This window comes from Podarcis erhardii, assembly GCF_964252035.2.
Source record: "Podarcis erhardii genome assembly, chromosome: 1".
In the NCBI taxonomy this organism is placed as follows: Eukaryota; Metazoa; Chordata; class Lepidosauria; order Squamata; family Lacertidae; genus Podarcis; species Podarcis erhardii.
In genome coordinates, this window is record NC_138497.1 from 82,102,269 (window position 1) to 82,117,200 (window position 14,932).

Consider the following 14,932-nt stretch of genomic DNA (forward strand, 5'->3'; position numbering starts at 1 on the left):
CAGTAGATCAGGGCTTCATGCTAGGTTAGGCCAAAGGGCTGACCATAGCAACTGTAGCAGTACCTGCGCTATTAGATGCTTCTGAGTAAATTTACTGTGAGCTACAAGGTGATCCTAGTGTGAGCTGTCCAGAAGTGTGAGACCAGAGTGTGATTCATTCCAGACCTTTTTATCTCTCACAGATGCTCCCTGTGTCTTGAGCAGAAAGATCCCATAACTATCTTTATTAGTGGGCTTATCTTCCATTAGGTTTCCAAACAGCTCTTCCTCTTGACCCTACTGAATGAGCATTCCTATGTGGCTTCTCAAAAGCGATGTGGACTCAGGAAATGACCGCTAGTTCGTTTGTCCTGTCAGGTGCCTCATTCCTGACACCTAAGGAGCTATCCTATTGAATTCATGTTCTCAGCTGCAGACCAAAAGTCTTAATATTAATTCATATCTAGATTAGACCTAGACATTGAAGCACTTTCTGACTAAATGAAGTTTTCATTGTGGAGTAAACTAATCTGTCATATACATCCCTCATAATGAAGATTTTTGTGACTGGATTGTCCCTGTATCTGGCATGTGTGTTTTTGTGATGGAGCGCTACTTTGCTTTGTCTGTCTGTCTGAGATAGCCCACCTGTCTGCTTGCACAATAGCCTTGTGATAGGAACTGGAAGTGGGATAAGGTACCCACAGGTATGCCAGAGGGCCAGGTGTAAATGGTACAGTCCCTACAGCACTGGGACTGCTTCCCACACCGCAATTACCCTTGATAGAAATTTATATAGTCTGCTGGCTCCAGGCCTAGGAGAGCCAATTTTAGCTTCCTGTGACTGAGAGGTTGAAAATTGGACTAATTTAGGATTTGATAGAAAACTGAAATGAGGTCACTGCATGTGAAGAAGGCAGTGGCTGGAAAGGTCCATTTCTGCCTCATGCCTGGCAGCAGGGGGGTTGGGCTTAGGGGCTCAGTACATGATCCAAACAAGCTCATTGGTAGCAGATGCATGCAGAGCTACCTGAATAATTTTCCAAGGCAAGAAAAGGGGGGTGTTGGGCTCTTTGCTTATATAGGTTTTCACAAATCCTTCTTTTCCTTTCCTTTCCTTTCTCTTCTCTTTCTCTCTTGCTCTTCCTCCTTTCTCTTCTCTTCTCTTCTCTTCTCTTCTCTTCTCTTCTCTTCTCTTCTCTTCTCTTAACACAAAAAGATTCCACCACTTTGCCATTACGTCCCTGGCATCAGCATTTCTTTGCTGTTTTTGGTGGAGGTGGCTTTCAGGTCAGGCCAGCAGCAAGTAAGGAACGCTTGAACCCTTCTGCCATGAGGTCCTGGTTTCTGTGCCTCCTTGGTTAAACCTAAGAACTAGGTTGGCTTTAATTTCTACACAAAGTGGCCTGTGAAATATTTTGGCACAGTCAGCCCCATCTGGCTGCTCTAGAGTGACTGCTGTCAGATGCTGCACCCTGAGAAAGCAGGAGGGCTTGGGGAGAAGCAGAGCTGGGAAACAGTAAGACTGGTGGGTGATTGGCCACCTGTGCACCTCTCTCCTGTCACATGTTGACACACCTGCCTCAGGGATTGGCCGTTTCTGTGAGATACTCAGACATGAGGCCAGCCATGTCCTTCGGGGGCACACCCAAAGGCATCCTTCAGAGCTTAACCGTTATGCCTTCAACAGCCTGCTTTCTCAGCCATCCTGTTATATTACATGCTTTGTCATTTATTGTACACATCCCTTTCCTGTGCGCTTGTTTTCCCACTCCTAACTCTGGCTTTGGCTTTAACTGCAGGCAGGGCTGTTCAGAAATGGTGTTTTAAAATTTGAAAGGAAGGAAAGCCAATTTGAAAGGAAGGAAAGCCAATTCTCTACTATGGAAAGGCAAATCAAGCACTCAGAACAAGTTATGCGATTCAGTAAGGTGGATGCAAATCTACACTGTGTACTTGAACTCGGCTTTCTGCTAAAATTTAGAACTTGGGGCAAGGGCAAGAGCAGATGTGGTGGCAGGTAACTTAGAAGCAGGAAGATGATTAAAGGTCACAAGAGAAGGATGGCTAGCTATGCATGCCATACTACTCTGCCGCCCAGTAATGCCAGTGAGCTTTTAGTTCTTATTCCACCAACATAAAGGCTTATAAAGCATTTCTAAATAAATGAAGGGAAAGGTCCATAAGTCAATGGTAAAGCACATGTTTTATGTGCAGAATATCTCAGGTTCAATCCCCAGTATCTCCAGATAGGGTTGGAGATAGCTCCTATCTGGAACCCTAAACAATACGATGAAACAATAGGGGGACTCAGTATAAGGCAGCTTCCCATGTTCCAAAAAAATGTTCAGGAATCTAAATCCTTTTGATCATATCAAATTCCACCTGGAATTCTGCAAGTGCAGACCAGCAGAAAATGAACAGCCCTGACCATGAGGCCTTTTTTGTGAGTACCTGCATGCCTTCCCTCCTGTCCTTTCATCTAACAGTGTGATCAGCCATGTCTGTTCTTCTCAAGTCTTTGGCTGAATGGTTAGCTAATATCTGCATTGTGTTTCCGAATGTGTGCTCAACCACTTGTTCTGTGTGGTTAGCTGTGGGGCTCTGTCATGTATTTTTGACAGCAATCTGCACTTCTTGTGTTGTCTTTCAAGCCATATGTTCTGTCCTGTGCTTCACTGTCCACAGGCTACAGACCATTCCTACAAGGCTCTCTCACACATCTGTAGGGGCGTGGCCAGTAACTGTACATCAGGGATACCCAATGTGGTGCCCTCCTGATGCCGTTGGACTACAACTCCCATCATCCCTTCGCATTGGCCAAGCTGGGTGGAACTGATGGGAGACGTTAGCCCAACAGCATCATGAGGGTACCAAAGTAGCTACCTCTGCAGTAAGGCATAGCTATACCAAACTATACATCATGCATCCACTCTCAGGAGGGTACAGGACACCTCACTGTGATGTACTTCAGTCCTGATTTTGAGGGCAGAACAAGGCATGCATCTTCAAACACAGGTCACACTGAAAAAGTAAGTGATGGCAATTTCAAGTGGAGGTGTGGGAGCTTATTCTTTGCCTCCCCACCCCTCCCCCTCCCCACCTGCTACCATGCAACCCAGCTTCCTTTTTCCTAGCTGTGGTATGAGACCAGAATGAAGCCCAGATAGGAGGAAAGTGGCCTCGGAAGATGGAGGCACAGTGATGGAATGGACAGATGCCAAAGATGGCAGGACTCATGCTGTTTTCATAGTTTTGCAGAAAAGAGAATTTCAGCAGGTGTAGCTTTCATGACAAACTGTTGAAATTCCCTCTTCTGCACAAAAGGACAGAAGCCTTTTGCTCTTTTGCATCTGATCACTCAAAACAGTGTATGGAGGAAAGTTTCAGCACCCCTCTCCTACTCACCTCATCTTCTGGAATCACACACACACGCACGCACACACACACATTGTGTTGCAGCTGTCTGACAGTGACACATGTTTGAAAACACAGGCCTGCAACCTTCAAGTTTAGTTCCCTTCTCAAACAGCTCCCCAAATTTCACTGGAATGTTTCATGTGAGAGAAGACAATATGGCAACTTTCAGGAGCATAAATACTGAGAAGTTGTCCACGCCTGGCCTAACAAATCCAAGCCCGACATGGCTATTGTAATTGTTACAACTCCCCCAGTTTGCCACCTTTTAGTGGACAGGTTTCTGTTCCTTTCACTGCTACGTAACAGGCAAAAGTGCAAATCCCAATGCCAACTTTGGCACACAATAGCAGGAAAAGCTACAGCAGTTTCATTTCTGACTACCTTGCAGCTGTTAAAGGTGTAGAATCCTGTCCGGAAAAAGTTGGCAACCCTATTAAGTGTAACTATGTGCTCTGGAAGACAAAGCTACAGTGGTGCCTCGCAAGACGAAATTAATCCGTTCCGTGAGGCTCTTCGTATAGCGGTTTTTTCGTCTTGCGAAGCAAGCCCATTGACAGCTTAGCGGATTAGCGCTATTAGCGGTTTAGCGGCTTTTAGCGATCAGCTGTTAAGCGGCTTATCAGCGGATCAGCTGATAAGCGGCTTAGCGGCTTAGGAAAGGGGGGGAAGGGGGGAAAACCACAGGAACTCGCAAGACATTTTCGTCTTGCGAAGCAAGCCCATAGGGAAATTCGTTTTGCGAAGCGCCTCCAAAACGGAAAACCCTTTCGTCTAGCGGGTTTTCCGTCTTGTGAGGCGTTCGTCTTGCGGGGCACCACTGTACCTGTATTCAAGATGAGAATAGGGAACTGCTACAGCCTCATTTAAAAAATAAAACTTGAGCCCTGGAGCATGCCACCAGCTTGGCCATCAGTGTCCGTGACACCATTCCTAGGACATGTGAGAGTTCCTGTTCCCACTGCCACTTGGGTGAGGTGTGCTGATTCAGACACAGCCAATGGGGAAAGTGGTTGTTGGGTGCGCCGCATGTCACAGGCAGCAGCAGCACAGGCACCAGGGGATTTGCCTTCACAAAGCAGCCTAATTAGTTCGGAAACGAGAGTTGGTGTTCTGAGCCTCCTTACAAGCAAAGGAGCACGGAGAGGAGAAGTCGCTTCGCAAGCGATCTCACACTGAGCTCAAGGACTGACAAGCAAGGAAGGCCGCAAAATGGCTACAGGGCGGGGGCTCCATGCTGCTGGAGAAGCTGAGGTGCAGCTGCAACCCCAAATGACGGCTTGCTGCTTCCGAAGGTGCCTGGCAGAGAGAGTGCTGTGCTGGGGCATCTTCTCTCTAACTATCTGCTTTTCCTTCCTCCAATTTTGCCCCTTTACCTTCTTCTCCTTTTTCTCCTTTCCCTCGCCCTTCACCTCCCTAAGTTTTGAGGATTCCACCATGTCCACAGCCACTACCCTTGAGTATATCCCCACCTCAGCAGGAGACCCGAAATGCCAGCGCCCGCGCACCCTCATGCGCCAGCAGAGTCTCCAACAGCCACTCAGCCAGCACCAGAAACCCAACCACAGCCAGCCCACCACCAGCCAGAGCCTGGGCCACCTGCAGTCCCACACCACCTCCACCAGTGGCAATCCCCGGGGCTGTCGGAGTGCGCAGTCACGGCAAGGGACCCCTGCTGGCTCCAAGCACAGGACAGGTGGTGGTCGTAGCCGCTCCAATCCTGGGAGCTGGGACCATATGGTGGGGCAGATTCGGAATCGAGGCTTGGATATGAAGTCTTTCCTGTAAGTTATCTTTCTCTTTTTCTCTCTGCATGTTCTTGCACTTGTTCGTTGCTCCATTAGTTTTGAGCCCTCTGTTGAGACAGGCAGTTGACCCCCCCTGAAGGCTGCAGTGTGTGTGAGACAGTCAGCTCGTACTGTCATGCAGCTAGCTCATCACCAGCTGAAGGATCAGCAATCTCCTTCTCCCCTTAGACACCAAACTGTCCAGTTTCACATTCCAAACTCTAATCTTCTTATTTGGATCGGTTCGCATTTCAATGTGAAGCCACCCAATTTGCCCTTCTCGGAACACTTTGCAACCTGAAACACAGCTGTCCTTCAGAATTCATACTTCTCTGGATTTTTGGATGCAATTCTGCCACCCAAAATGTGTACAAAAAATGTATATTAGGGGAAAGTGTGCAGAAAGTATGCATATATTAGTGAAAGTAGCAAAATGCATGACATTCTGAAAAAATGCTTTAAAAATGTGTGTATTAGAATACAAAATTGGGTACAAAAATGGGTATGTTAAAAGAAACGTACACTAAAATGTTGATGAATTTTTAGGAGAACTTCATTTTTAAAAATCACAAATGGATGTGGAAATGTGGCATAATAAGACTGGAAAAATTCAAAGAGAGAAAAACAAAGTGGAGAAATTTGTCTATTCCTAATCTGATATGAGGTGGAGAGAAGGACTACTCTGTCTTCTTCCATGTTGGAATTATTCTAGTAGCCATTGCTTTGTTGGGTTCCTCAGCTTTCTAATTACATACAGTGGAATCTCCAGCTACAACCACTATTATTAATTAAATATTTATTTATTTATTTATTTACTTATTAATTTTTTTATAGTGCCCTTCATCCAAGGATCATAGGATGGTTTACAATATAAAAACACAAAAATACACACCATAGTAACCAACAAGAACCATACCACCACCAGCCCCAACACACAAACATTTTAAATGGTCACAGGTTGTTTAATCAGCCAAAGGCCTGGGAGAAGAGGAATATTTCCCCTTGGCACCTAAAGATAAGTAACAAAGGCACCAGGGAGAGCATTCCACAAGCAGGGAGCCACTGCAGAAAAGACCCGTTCTCATGTTGTCACCTTCTGGACCTCTCACAGAGGAGGCACAAGAAGAAGGGCCTCAGATGATAATTGCAGGGGCTGGGTCAGTTCGTATGGGGAGAGCTGTTCTCCTCATCATTTAACAAACATAATGGTTCAATTGTTATCCTTTCTGAAAATAAGAACATTTGATGTTATAACATTTGTTTTGCCCCATGGTCACTTCTGCCATGACACAGCCTGGACCTATGTACTCTTAGCCCTTGGCACAGTGTAATGGAAATAGATCCTTTATATACAGGAGTCCAGTCTCAGCATAAGGACTGGATTAGATGACCTTCTAATTTCTTCCATTCCACAGCTATGTTAATATTGTAGCCCGTGAGTGCAGGTTTCTGCTTGAGCTGGGCAACCGGGGAATGTGGTATGCAAAGTGGGTGAATGCATCCCATCCCCAAAAGTTCAAATGGAATTTGCAAATGATGGACCCTTGGCCACTTTAGGAGTGTCATGGTTGAGCAGGGATTTGAACCCAATTTCCCCACATCCCAACCTAGCACACAGCCCCCAGCACAAATGCTGCCTCTTTACGGGAGAAACCTGCCTTGAAACATTAAGGAGAGATTTTCTCTTCTTCCGTTCTCCTGCACCGAGGTTTTCTTTACATCACTGCAAAGCTGACAAACCCTCCCAGAAAGAGGTGACTCTTCAGTTCCCCTTCACAAACAGGGGTTTGGTCTTTTTATCCACCAAATCCCTGCCTATCGGTCCTTCAGATCCTCCTTGCTGTGATCTGTAAAGGCAGCTTTGTCAGAGCGGCTTGAAGCGTGTGATTTTTAATCTGTCTTAAATACTTTCCCTGTTGGTGACAGCTTCTAAATTCCAGGCGCCAATGGTTAAGCTGAAGCCTTCACTGTCACCTTATCTAGGAATTTGACAATGTCCCTTACTTCCTTGCAGGGGGGGGGGGGATTCTTGCGCTTCTCTTTGCCATAGCGTGAGCCAATATTTGCCCGTGCTTGTAGTAATTTTTACAATTAGCCATTCATGTGAATGGTACATAGGGAATTGAAGTTGTGGTGTGTTTAAGCTTCAGGGAGGGCATTATACTCTTCAGTTGGTGGGATTTTTCAGCGCGGCTAAGGAAGTCCATGGTGAGAATTTGGAAGAAGGATAGCTGTGGGCCAGGCACAGCCGCAAGAGATTGTAAGATTCCCAGCTCAACCACAAACTCTCATATATACAAGCACATATGATTAACAGTAAGTTAATTTATTTTAGTTACAGGTAGGTAGCCATGTTGGTCTGCCGTAGTCGAAACAAAAAATTAAAAAATTCCTTCCAGTAGCATCTTAGAGACCAGCTAAGTTTGTTATTGGTGTGAGCTTTCGTGTGCACACTTCTTTAGATACACTGAAACAGAAGTCACCAGACCCTTGGATTCTTATCTCATTATACATGATAAAGCTATTTTTAGCCATCTCACCCCTTGCTTTTTCCGTGTAAGACCAATTGCAGTCATTAACAGTCGTCAACAGGTTTACCACACCTATCAGCCAATCACCCATTCCCACCACCCTTCTGAGTAATACCCCTCCCCACCCTCTAACTATATATAAGGGTCTGGTGACTTCTGTTTCAGTGTATCTGAAGAAGTGTGCATGCACACAAAAGCTCATACCAATAACAAACTTAATTGGTCTCCAAGGTGCTACTGGAAGGAATTTTTTTTATTTTTTTTATTTTGAATACCATTGGTACTGTGTGTGGTTTCTGCATGGATTTACAAATTACATAGAGCTACACAGAGTGGAATACCACCCAAATAGTTATCTGAGGCAGTGTGTGTGATCAGGGACCTCACAAAAGGGACTATGGACAAATAATTGTTTTTCCTTTTACTTTAGCATTCTTAGCTGTGATATTTTAAATGAAGCCAAAACCAGGCTAATCTCATGACATTTTTGTGCTACTTCCTCAACCCACATGGGTGTGGCTGCCATCATTTTATCACTAACTCCAAAGCAGGCAAAAGCACTATACTTACTGCTCAGGAATGTTTCCTTGCCTGGCCATTCCCTCTTTGAGAGCATGTGTTTACCAAATCACAGTAATGATAAGGCTACCATGAGTAACATTGGAATAAGGTGAGCCAAATGAATATTGCCTATTTAAAAATTGCATTTAATGTATGAAGAATAAAGTAAAATAAAATTAGAGTTTTTATTTTAAAAACACCATAAAAGTATGTAGAAAGTCAAAACATTGCAAAAGATAGTTTGTTGAGCAGCAGTGCTAAGAAGCTTAGGTAATATTTTCCATTGGTTCAAAAGTCCATGATTAGGATAAAGTGTGCTAAGACAGAGCATCAAAGAAAAATTCAACATGGCTCTAAGCTCACAATAAAGCCAAATAAAGGGCAAATAAGTAGGACAAGAGCACATAAGTTTCCTAGAATCTACCACCTGGGATCTTGCTAGGACCTCCTTTTAATTAGCTGAAGAAGCAACATCTCCAGTGTACATGATCCCTTGGGTCCATAACAGGTTGACTCACTTACAGTATGATCCTAACCACACAGAGGTACACATCCTATTGAATTCCATGGGAATAGCTCCTGAGTCAGTTGGTTTAACATTGTAGCCAGGAGTGTCCCAATTACCTCTCAATGCAGGACTCAGAATCTCATTTGAAAAAAGCTCCTCAACACTTTTGCATTTGTAGGTGCACTGGGTTAAAATAAGGAGGATTTAAGTAATTATAAGTTCCAGGAAAGGAGCAGGGAAGAGGTGTGTACTCAACAAAAGTGAAATCATGGCTGCACAGGAGGTCCAAATATCAATAAAAAACTAAGCAAAAGTCATTTATGTGACAGCTCCTTTATAAAAGTTGATGCTAGATAAAACCACTAGTATATTGGTGCTGTTCCCTTACCACTAATGGCGGTTAAGTCGCTTTGATAATACAGTGGTACCTTGGGTTAAGTACTTAATTCGTTCTGGAGGTCCGTTCTTAACCTGAAGCTGTTCTTAACCTGAAGCACCACTTTAGCTTATGGGGCCCCCTCCTGCTGCTGCTGCACCGTCGGAGCATGATTTCTGTTCTTATCCTGAAGCAAAGTTCTTAACCTGAAGCACTATTTCTGGGTTAGCAGAGTCTGTAACCTGAAGCGTATGTAACCTGAAGCGTATGTAACCTAAGGTACCACTGTACTCTCCTGAGCTCACAGGGACATGATCAGTTGCTTTTAGCTTCTGTAGTCTTTGGTCATATAGCTACTCTCAGTAAGAGTTAATAAACAGTAGTGGTATTCAGCTGATGCTATAAAGCCTGCCAAACTGCTGTTGAGCCTGCGGCATCTCTGTGACACAGAAATTAGAAACAATTCAGAGGAAAAAAGCTATGGCTATAAGGATGACAACAGTTTTGGAAGGCAAATTGTATGAGGAAGGGATGAAGGCAACTGATAAATTTATAGCCTAGTGACAGGAATGTTAGGGAGAGAGGGGGCACGTTATTCAAAAGTATGTTGGAAGAGACTGGGAGTTCCTCAAAAGATTCAGGGAAGATTGGATAATACGCAAGGAGAATTTGCTCCAGGAAATATTTAAGTAAAACACTGGCGGAGCTATAAAAGCAGCTGAGCAATGGAACATGGGCTGCTTAGGAAGGCTGTAGAATTTTACCCTATGGAAGTTTTTAGGGAATAGATTAGTGGGGACCTCTCAGAGCCAGGTTTTGCTAAGCCAGAGCTAGGCAGTATTTCTTCCAGCCCTATTTATGTGGCTTTGTGGAACCGACAGTTACAGGTGCCACATAATACTTGTTACACAGTTGTACAAATATTATCTCCTAGCGTGGCAGCACCTACAACTATGGAACTCCTTGCCTGTTGACACCAGGCAGGTGCCTCTGCTGTTCAAGCACCTGCTTGAAACATTTTTGTTTAGGCAAGCCCATCTAGAACCATAGTTGCTGACATGTTTTAATTTCTTTTACTGTTAATTAAATTATCCTTAATGTTTTTAATTGATTTTAACCATTTTTATTGATAATTTTACTATTTCTTATAAAGCACTTACTACACTGCAATTAAGCAGTATATAAATTTTGTCAATTAATTAAAATAAGAAATAGCAACTATTCTTCCTTCCTATTTCTGGGCACTAGCTCACATACTCCAGATGTTATCTATTTCTGAATTCTAAGAAGCAGATTTGGGAAGGAAACATTGGTCTTAAGCTGTATGAGGCATCTCCCCTGCTTCTGCGCACACACTTCTAACTTCCTCCTTTTCTTCTCTGCCTCCGCAACCAAAGCAAGTAGTGTCTGCAGCCCGACTTGAGCTGAGAGTAGAAAGCCTGTTTTGGATTGAACTGACCTCTGTGTAAATGGGACTGTAATGAAATGCTTTGGTCAAATATCTCCAGTAGCAGATTGCAATGTTTAATTGATTTGTGGTTATATAAATAATTTTGCCGTCTTCAGCTGAAATGAACAAACTACAACGATTTATCTGTACAGTGATTATCATGATTTAATTAGGATCATTATAGTGGCTGAGTTTCCATTTCACATAAAACTATAGTCAGAAACCATGGTTTAATGGGAAGAAGCAGTGTGCTTACCATTCTTGGTTTGTTTGGCGGGGCGGAAATCATGACAGGGGCGTCATACCCATAGAGGCTAGTGGCGTGGGGCGCTGGGGCGCCAAGTTCTGGAGAGCACCAGGGAAGAGGCGGAGGCTGGATGTGGCACCTCCTGGCATCAGCTCGCCGCCCTCGCCCGCCTCGACCATGCCGTGCCGAAGCAGCCCCGCACCCGGAGCCTCTGTCTGCTGTGGCCACCACGGCACGAAGCAGCCAGCTGAGCCAGGAGGTGCCGCATCCAGCCGCCTCTTCCCTGCTGGAGGAGTCACCCTCCAGCTGCTGCCCGCCTCCTCCAGCCCCGCTGGCAGCGCCATCCTCCCTAAAATACTCTGGGAAACGAGGGGGTGTGCCAGAGGGAGCTTTGCACCACGGCGCGGGATATTCTTAAGACGGCCCTGAGGAATGAGCACACGTTTGGATGATTAGCCAGATTCTGGCTTATTTGTCTATACTGCAGCAGCAGCAGCAGCAGCAGCAGCAGCAGCAGCAGCAGCTGAGAAGGAGCTTTGCAGGAGCTTTAAAGCAAACAATTTTTAACATGAATTATAGTTTACTATAATTCACAGTGGGACGCGGGTGGCGCTGTGGGTTACACCACAGAGCCTAGGACTTGCCAATCAGAAGGTCGGCGGTTCGAATCCCCGCGATGGGGTGAGCTCCCGTTGCTCGGTCCCTGCTCCTGCCAACCTAGCAGTTTGAAAGCACATCAAAGTGCAAGTAGATAAATAGGTACTGCTCCAGCAGGAAGGTAAATGGTGTTTCCGTGCTCTGCTCTGGTTTGCCAGAAGCAGTTTAGTCATGCTGGTCACATGACCGGAAGCTATACGCCGGCTCCCTCAGTGAATAAAGCGAGATGAGCACCACAACCTCAGAGTCATCCGCGACTGGACCTAATGGTCAGGGGTACCTTTACCTTTACCTTTATGAATTAATGTAACATGCGAACTCTGTAATTGTTCTTAGACTTGGCACCCAATAAAGATTCCCTGGCGTGGCTTTTACTCACACCTAACTTCTAAAATATTTCCATATTTTTTTCAGCTAGCTTATACTTGTAATTGTTTATTTTACCTATTTGGCCTATTTATAGGCCATTCCGTAACAAAAATGTATTTGGGCAGCTAAACAAATAAACTGTAAAAAACAAATAAGACAAAATGCAACATTAAAGCAATATCCGTTAAGGTCAGCAGGAGTACCCAGTGTGGTGGGGCACTGCCCTCCCAATTGCAGTGCTGCTGCCACTTAGCAGGGCAAGGGCAGGCCTGCCTATTTGTTCTGCAAGGCCATTTTGGCAAAGCCACGCCAACTTGCTCTACATATGACATCATACATGAAATTAGGTGTAAGGTATGTAAACTGATGTACCTCCCTGCTGAAAGGGTTTTGCAGGCAGTTCTATCAACTGACTGGTGTTGCCTGCAAAGCCCTGTTCCTTTGCAAGAGAAAATGATCACAGTGGTGCTTGAAAAAGCAGAGATTTGCTAGTGCCCCCAACCAGCTGATCAACAGTGCCTTCAGAGCCCTTTGCCTTTGCCTTTGTATTGGTCACCCGATGTCCTTGTGACCTCATGGCAACCCCACCCACCTGACAGCTTTCAAAGCTACAACATAATTTAAAATTACTAAAACAACAATGAGGTATTTGCCTGGTGCTGAAAGTACATTTGAGTAGGTGTTAGGTGTCAACCTGTGTGGAGAGGCTATTCCACAGCTCTTGAAAGGTCTTACTCTGTAAATATGTGACCTGTATCAAATACACTTATTAAGGTCATCTGAACCTATTTGCAACATTATGCAGTGCATCCGTTGTCTGACTATAGCACACACTGGTCCAGATTATGTGGTTGATCAATGGTAGGGCTGTTATAGACATAGCACTGTATTTTAGATGGGTTTAAACCTAACAAATTCCTTCCAGTAGCACCTTAAAGACCAACTAAGTCAGTTCTTGGTATGAGCTTTCGTGTGCATGCACACTTCTTCAGATACACTGAAACAGAAGTTTCCAGACCCTTCTATATAGTGAGAAGGTGGGGAGGGGTATTACTCAGAAGGGTGGTGGGAATGGGTGATTGGCAGATAGCTGTGATGAGCCTGTTGACGACTCTTAACGACTGCAATAGGTCTTACAGGAAAAAGCAAGGGGTGAAAAGGTGAAAAATGGCTTTGTCATGTATAATGAGATAAGAATCCAAGGTCTTTGTTCAGACCAGGTTTCTCCATGGTTTTAAGTTTGGTGATAAGTTGTAATTCAGCAGCTTCTCTTTCCAGTCTATTTCTGAAATTCCTTTGTAGTAAAACAGCTACTTTGAGATCTTGTATAGAATGTCCTGGGAGATTGAAGTGTTCTCCTACTGGTTTCTCTGTCTTGTGATTCCTGATGTCCGATTTATGTCCGTTTATTCTTTGGCGTAAGGTCTGGCCTGTTTGTCCAATATAGAGAGCTGAAGGACACTGTTGGCATTTTATGGCATACACAATGTTAGACGATGAGCAATTAAATAGTCCCGAGATGGTATGTGTGATGTTGTTGGGGCCAGTAATGGTGTTGTCCGGGTGTATGTGGCAGCAAAGTTGGCATCTGGGTTTATTGCAGGCTCTGGTGCCAGTGTCCGTGTTAGGTCTGGTTGTAGTATTATTGTGGGTTAGGAGTTGTTTAAGACTGGGTGGCTGTCTGTAGGCAATGAAAGGTCTTCCTCCCAGAGCTTGAGAAAGAGAACTGTCATTGTCCAGGAGAGGTTGTAGATCTCTGATGATGCGTTGTACTGTTTTAACTTGGGAGCTGTATGTGATGACTAGAGGTGTTCTGTTATTTTCTTTTTTGGGTCTGTCTTGTAGCAAGTTCTCTCTGGGTATCAGTCTGGCTACAGAGCCAATCACCCATTCCCACCACCCTTCTGAGTAATACCCCTCCCCACCTTCTCACTATATAGAAGGGTCTGGAAACTTCTGTTTCAGTGTATCTGAAGAAGTGTGCATGCACACGAAAGCTCATACCAAGAACTGACTTAGTTGGTCTTTAAGGTGCTACTGGAAGGAATTTGTTAGGTTTTGACTATGGCAGACCAACACGGCTACCTATCTGTAATTAGATAGGTTTGTTACCCTGCCTGCAGTTGTCTCAAAATGCATTACAGAGCTCTCACTGTATACAATGGGGAAACATTGCTTTGCACCTTTACTTGCTTTTAATTATTTTGGGGAATTAGCAGAAATCACTGAGTCCCAATTATGAGTTTAAAATTGAAAAATGTTCCTTTGTTTTACAGAATTAAATGGTGATCAATGCATTAAATGGTTTTGGGGCTTCAAGTGCCAAACCCAATATTTACAAAAGAGTAAAATGTTTAGTTCAAATGTAGAGTGATTAACAGAGGCTGCCCAAACCCATGTTGCCTGGATCAATCATTTACACTTGTTTATGTGGCAGAGAGGGACGCAGGTAGCGCTGTGGGTTAAACCACAGAGACTAGGACTTGCCGATCAGAAGGTCGGTGGTTCAAATCCCTGCGATGGGGTGAGCTCCCGTTGCTCGGTTCCTGCTCCTGCCAACCTAGCAGTTTGAAAGCACATCAAAGTGCAAGTAGATCAATAGGTACCGCTTCGGCGGGAAGGTATGGCATTTCCGTGCGCTGCTCTGGTTCGCCAGAAGCGGATTAGCCATGCTGGCCACATGACCCGGAAACTGTACGCTGGCTCCCTCGGCCACTAAAGCGAGATGAGTGCCACAACCCCAGAGTCTGTCACGACTGGACGTAATGGTCAGGGGTCCCTTTACCTTTACCTTTATGTGGCAGAGATAGAAACAGGAGGAGGCAGGGAGTCCTATGATTGCTAGTACTGCTCCCTGCTCCTTATAGCTCAATCTGGCAAGTTAAACCGGAGGTCTAAATGCACCAAGAGGGAATGTCCAAATGGAAAGCAGAAGAAGGGTCATATTAAGGAAACTAAGAAAAAGTGAGAAAAGGAAGGGATAAAATCCCAGTAACTACTAAATCCATAGTTTGAATGTTCAGGTGAATGCCTGAACACAGCAATAATTC

At 44.7% G+C, this 14,932-nt stretch overlaps 1 protein-coding gene across 4 annotated transcripts in view; it reads left to right on the forward strand.

The window, feature by feature from the left end:
• The window catches only part of SYT7 (synaptotagmin 7), a 227,142-nt gene that overhangs the window by 159,356 nt on the left and 52,854 nt on the right, over positions 1–14,932 (forward strand). For 2 of the 4 annotated variants that reach the window (XM_081837220.1, XM_081837221.1), the window contains one exon: positions 4,818–5,180. The exons of the other annotated variants lie outside the window; for them this stretch is intronic. In XM_081837220.1, coding sequence (XP_081693346.1) covers positions 4,818–5,180 — 363 coding nt within the window. The remainder of the gene's footprint in view (positions 1–4,817; positions 5,181–14,932) is intronic. 4 annotated transcript variants of the gene reach the window in all.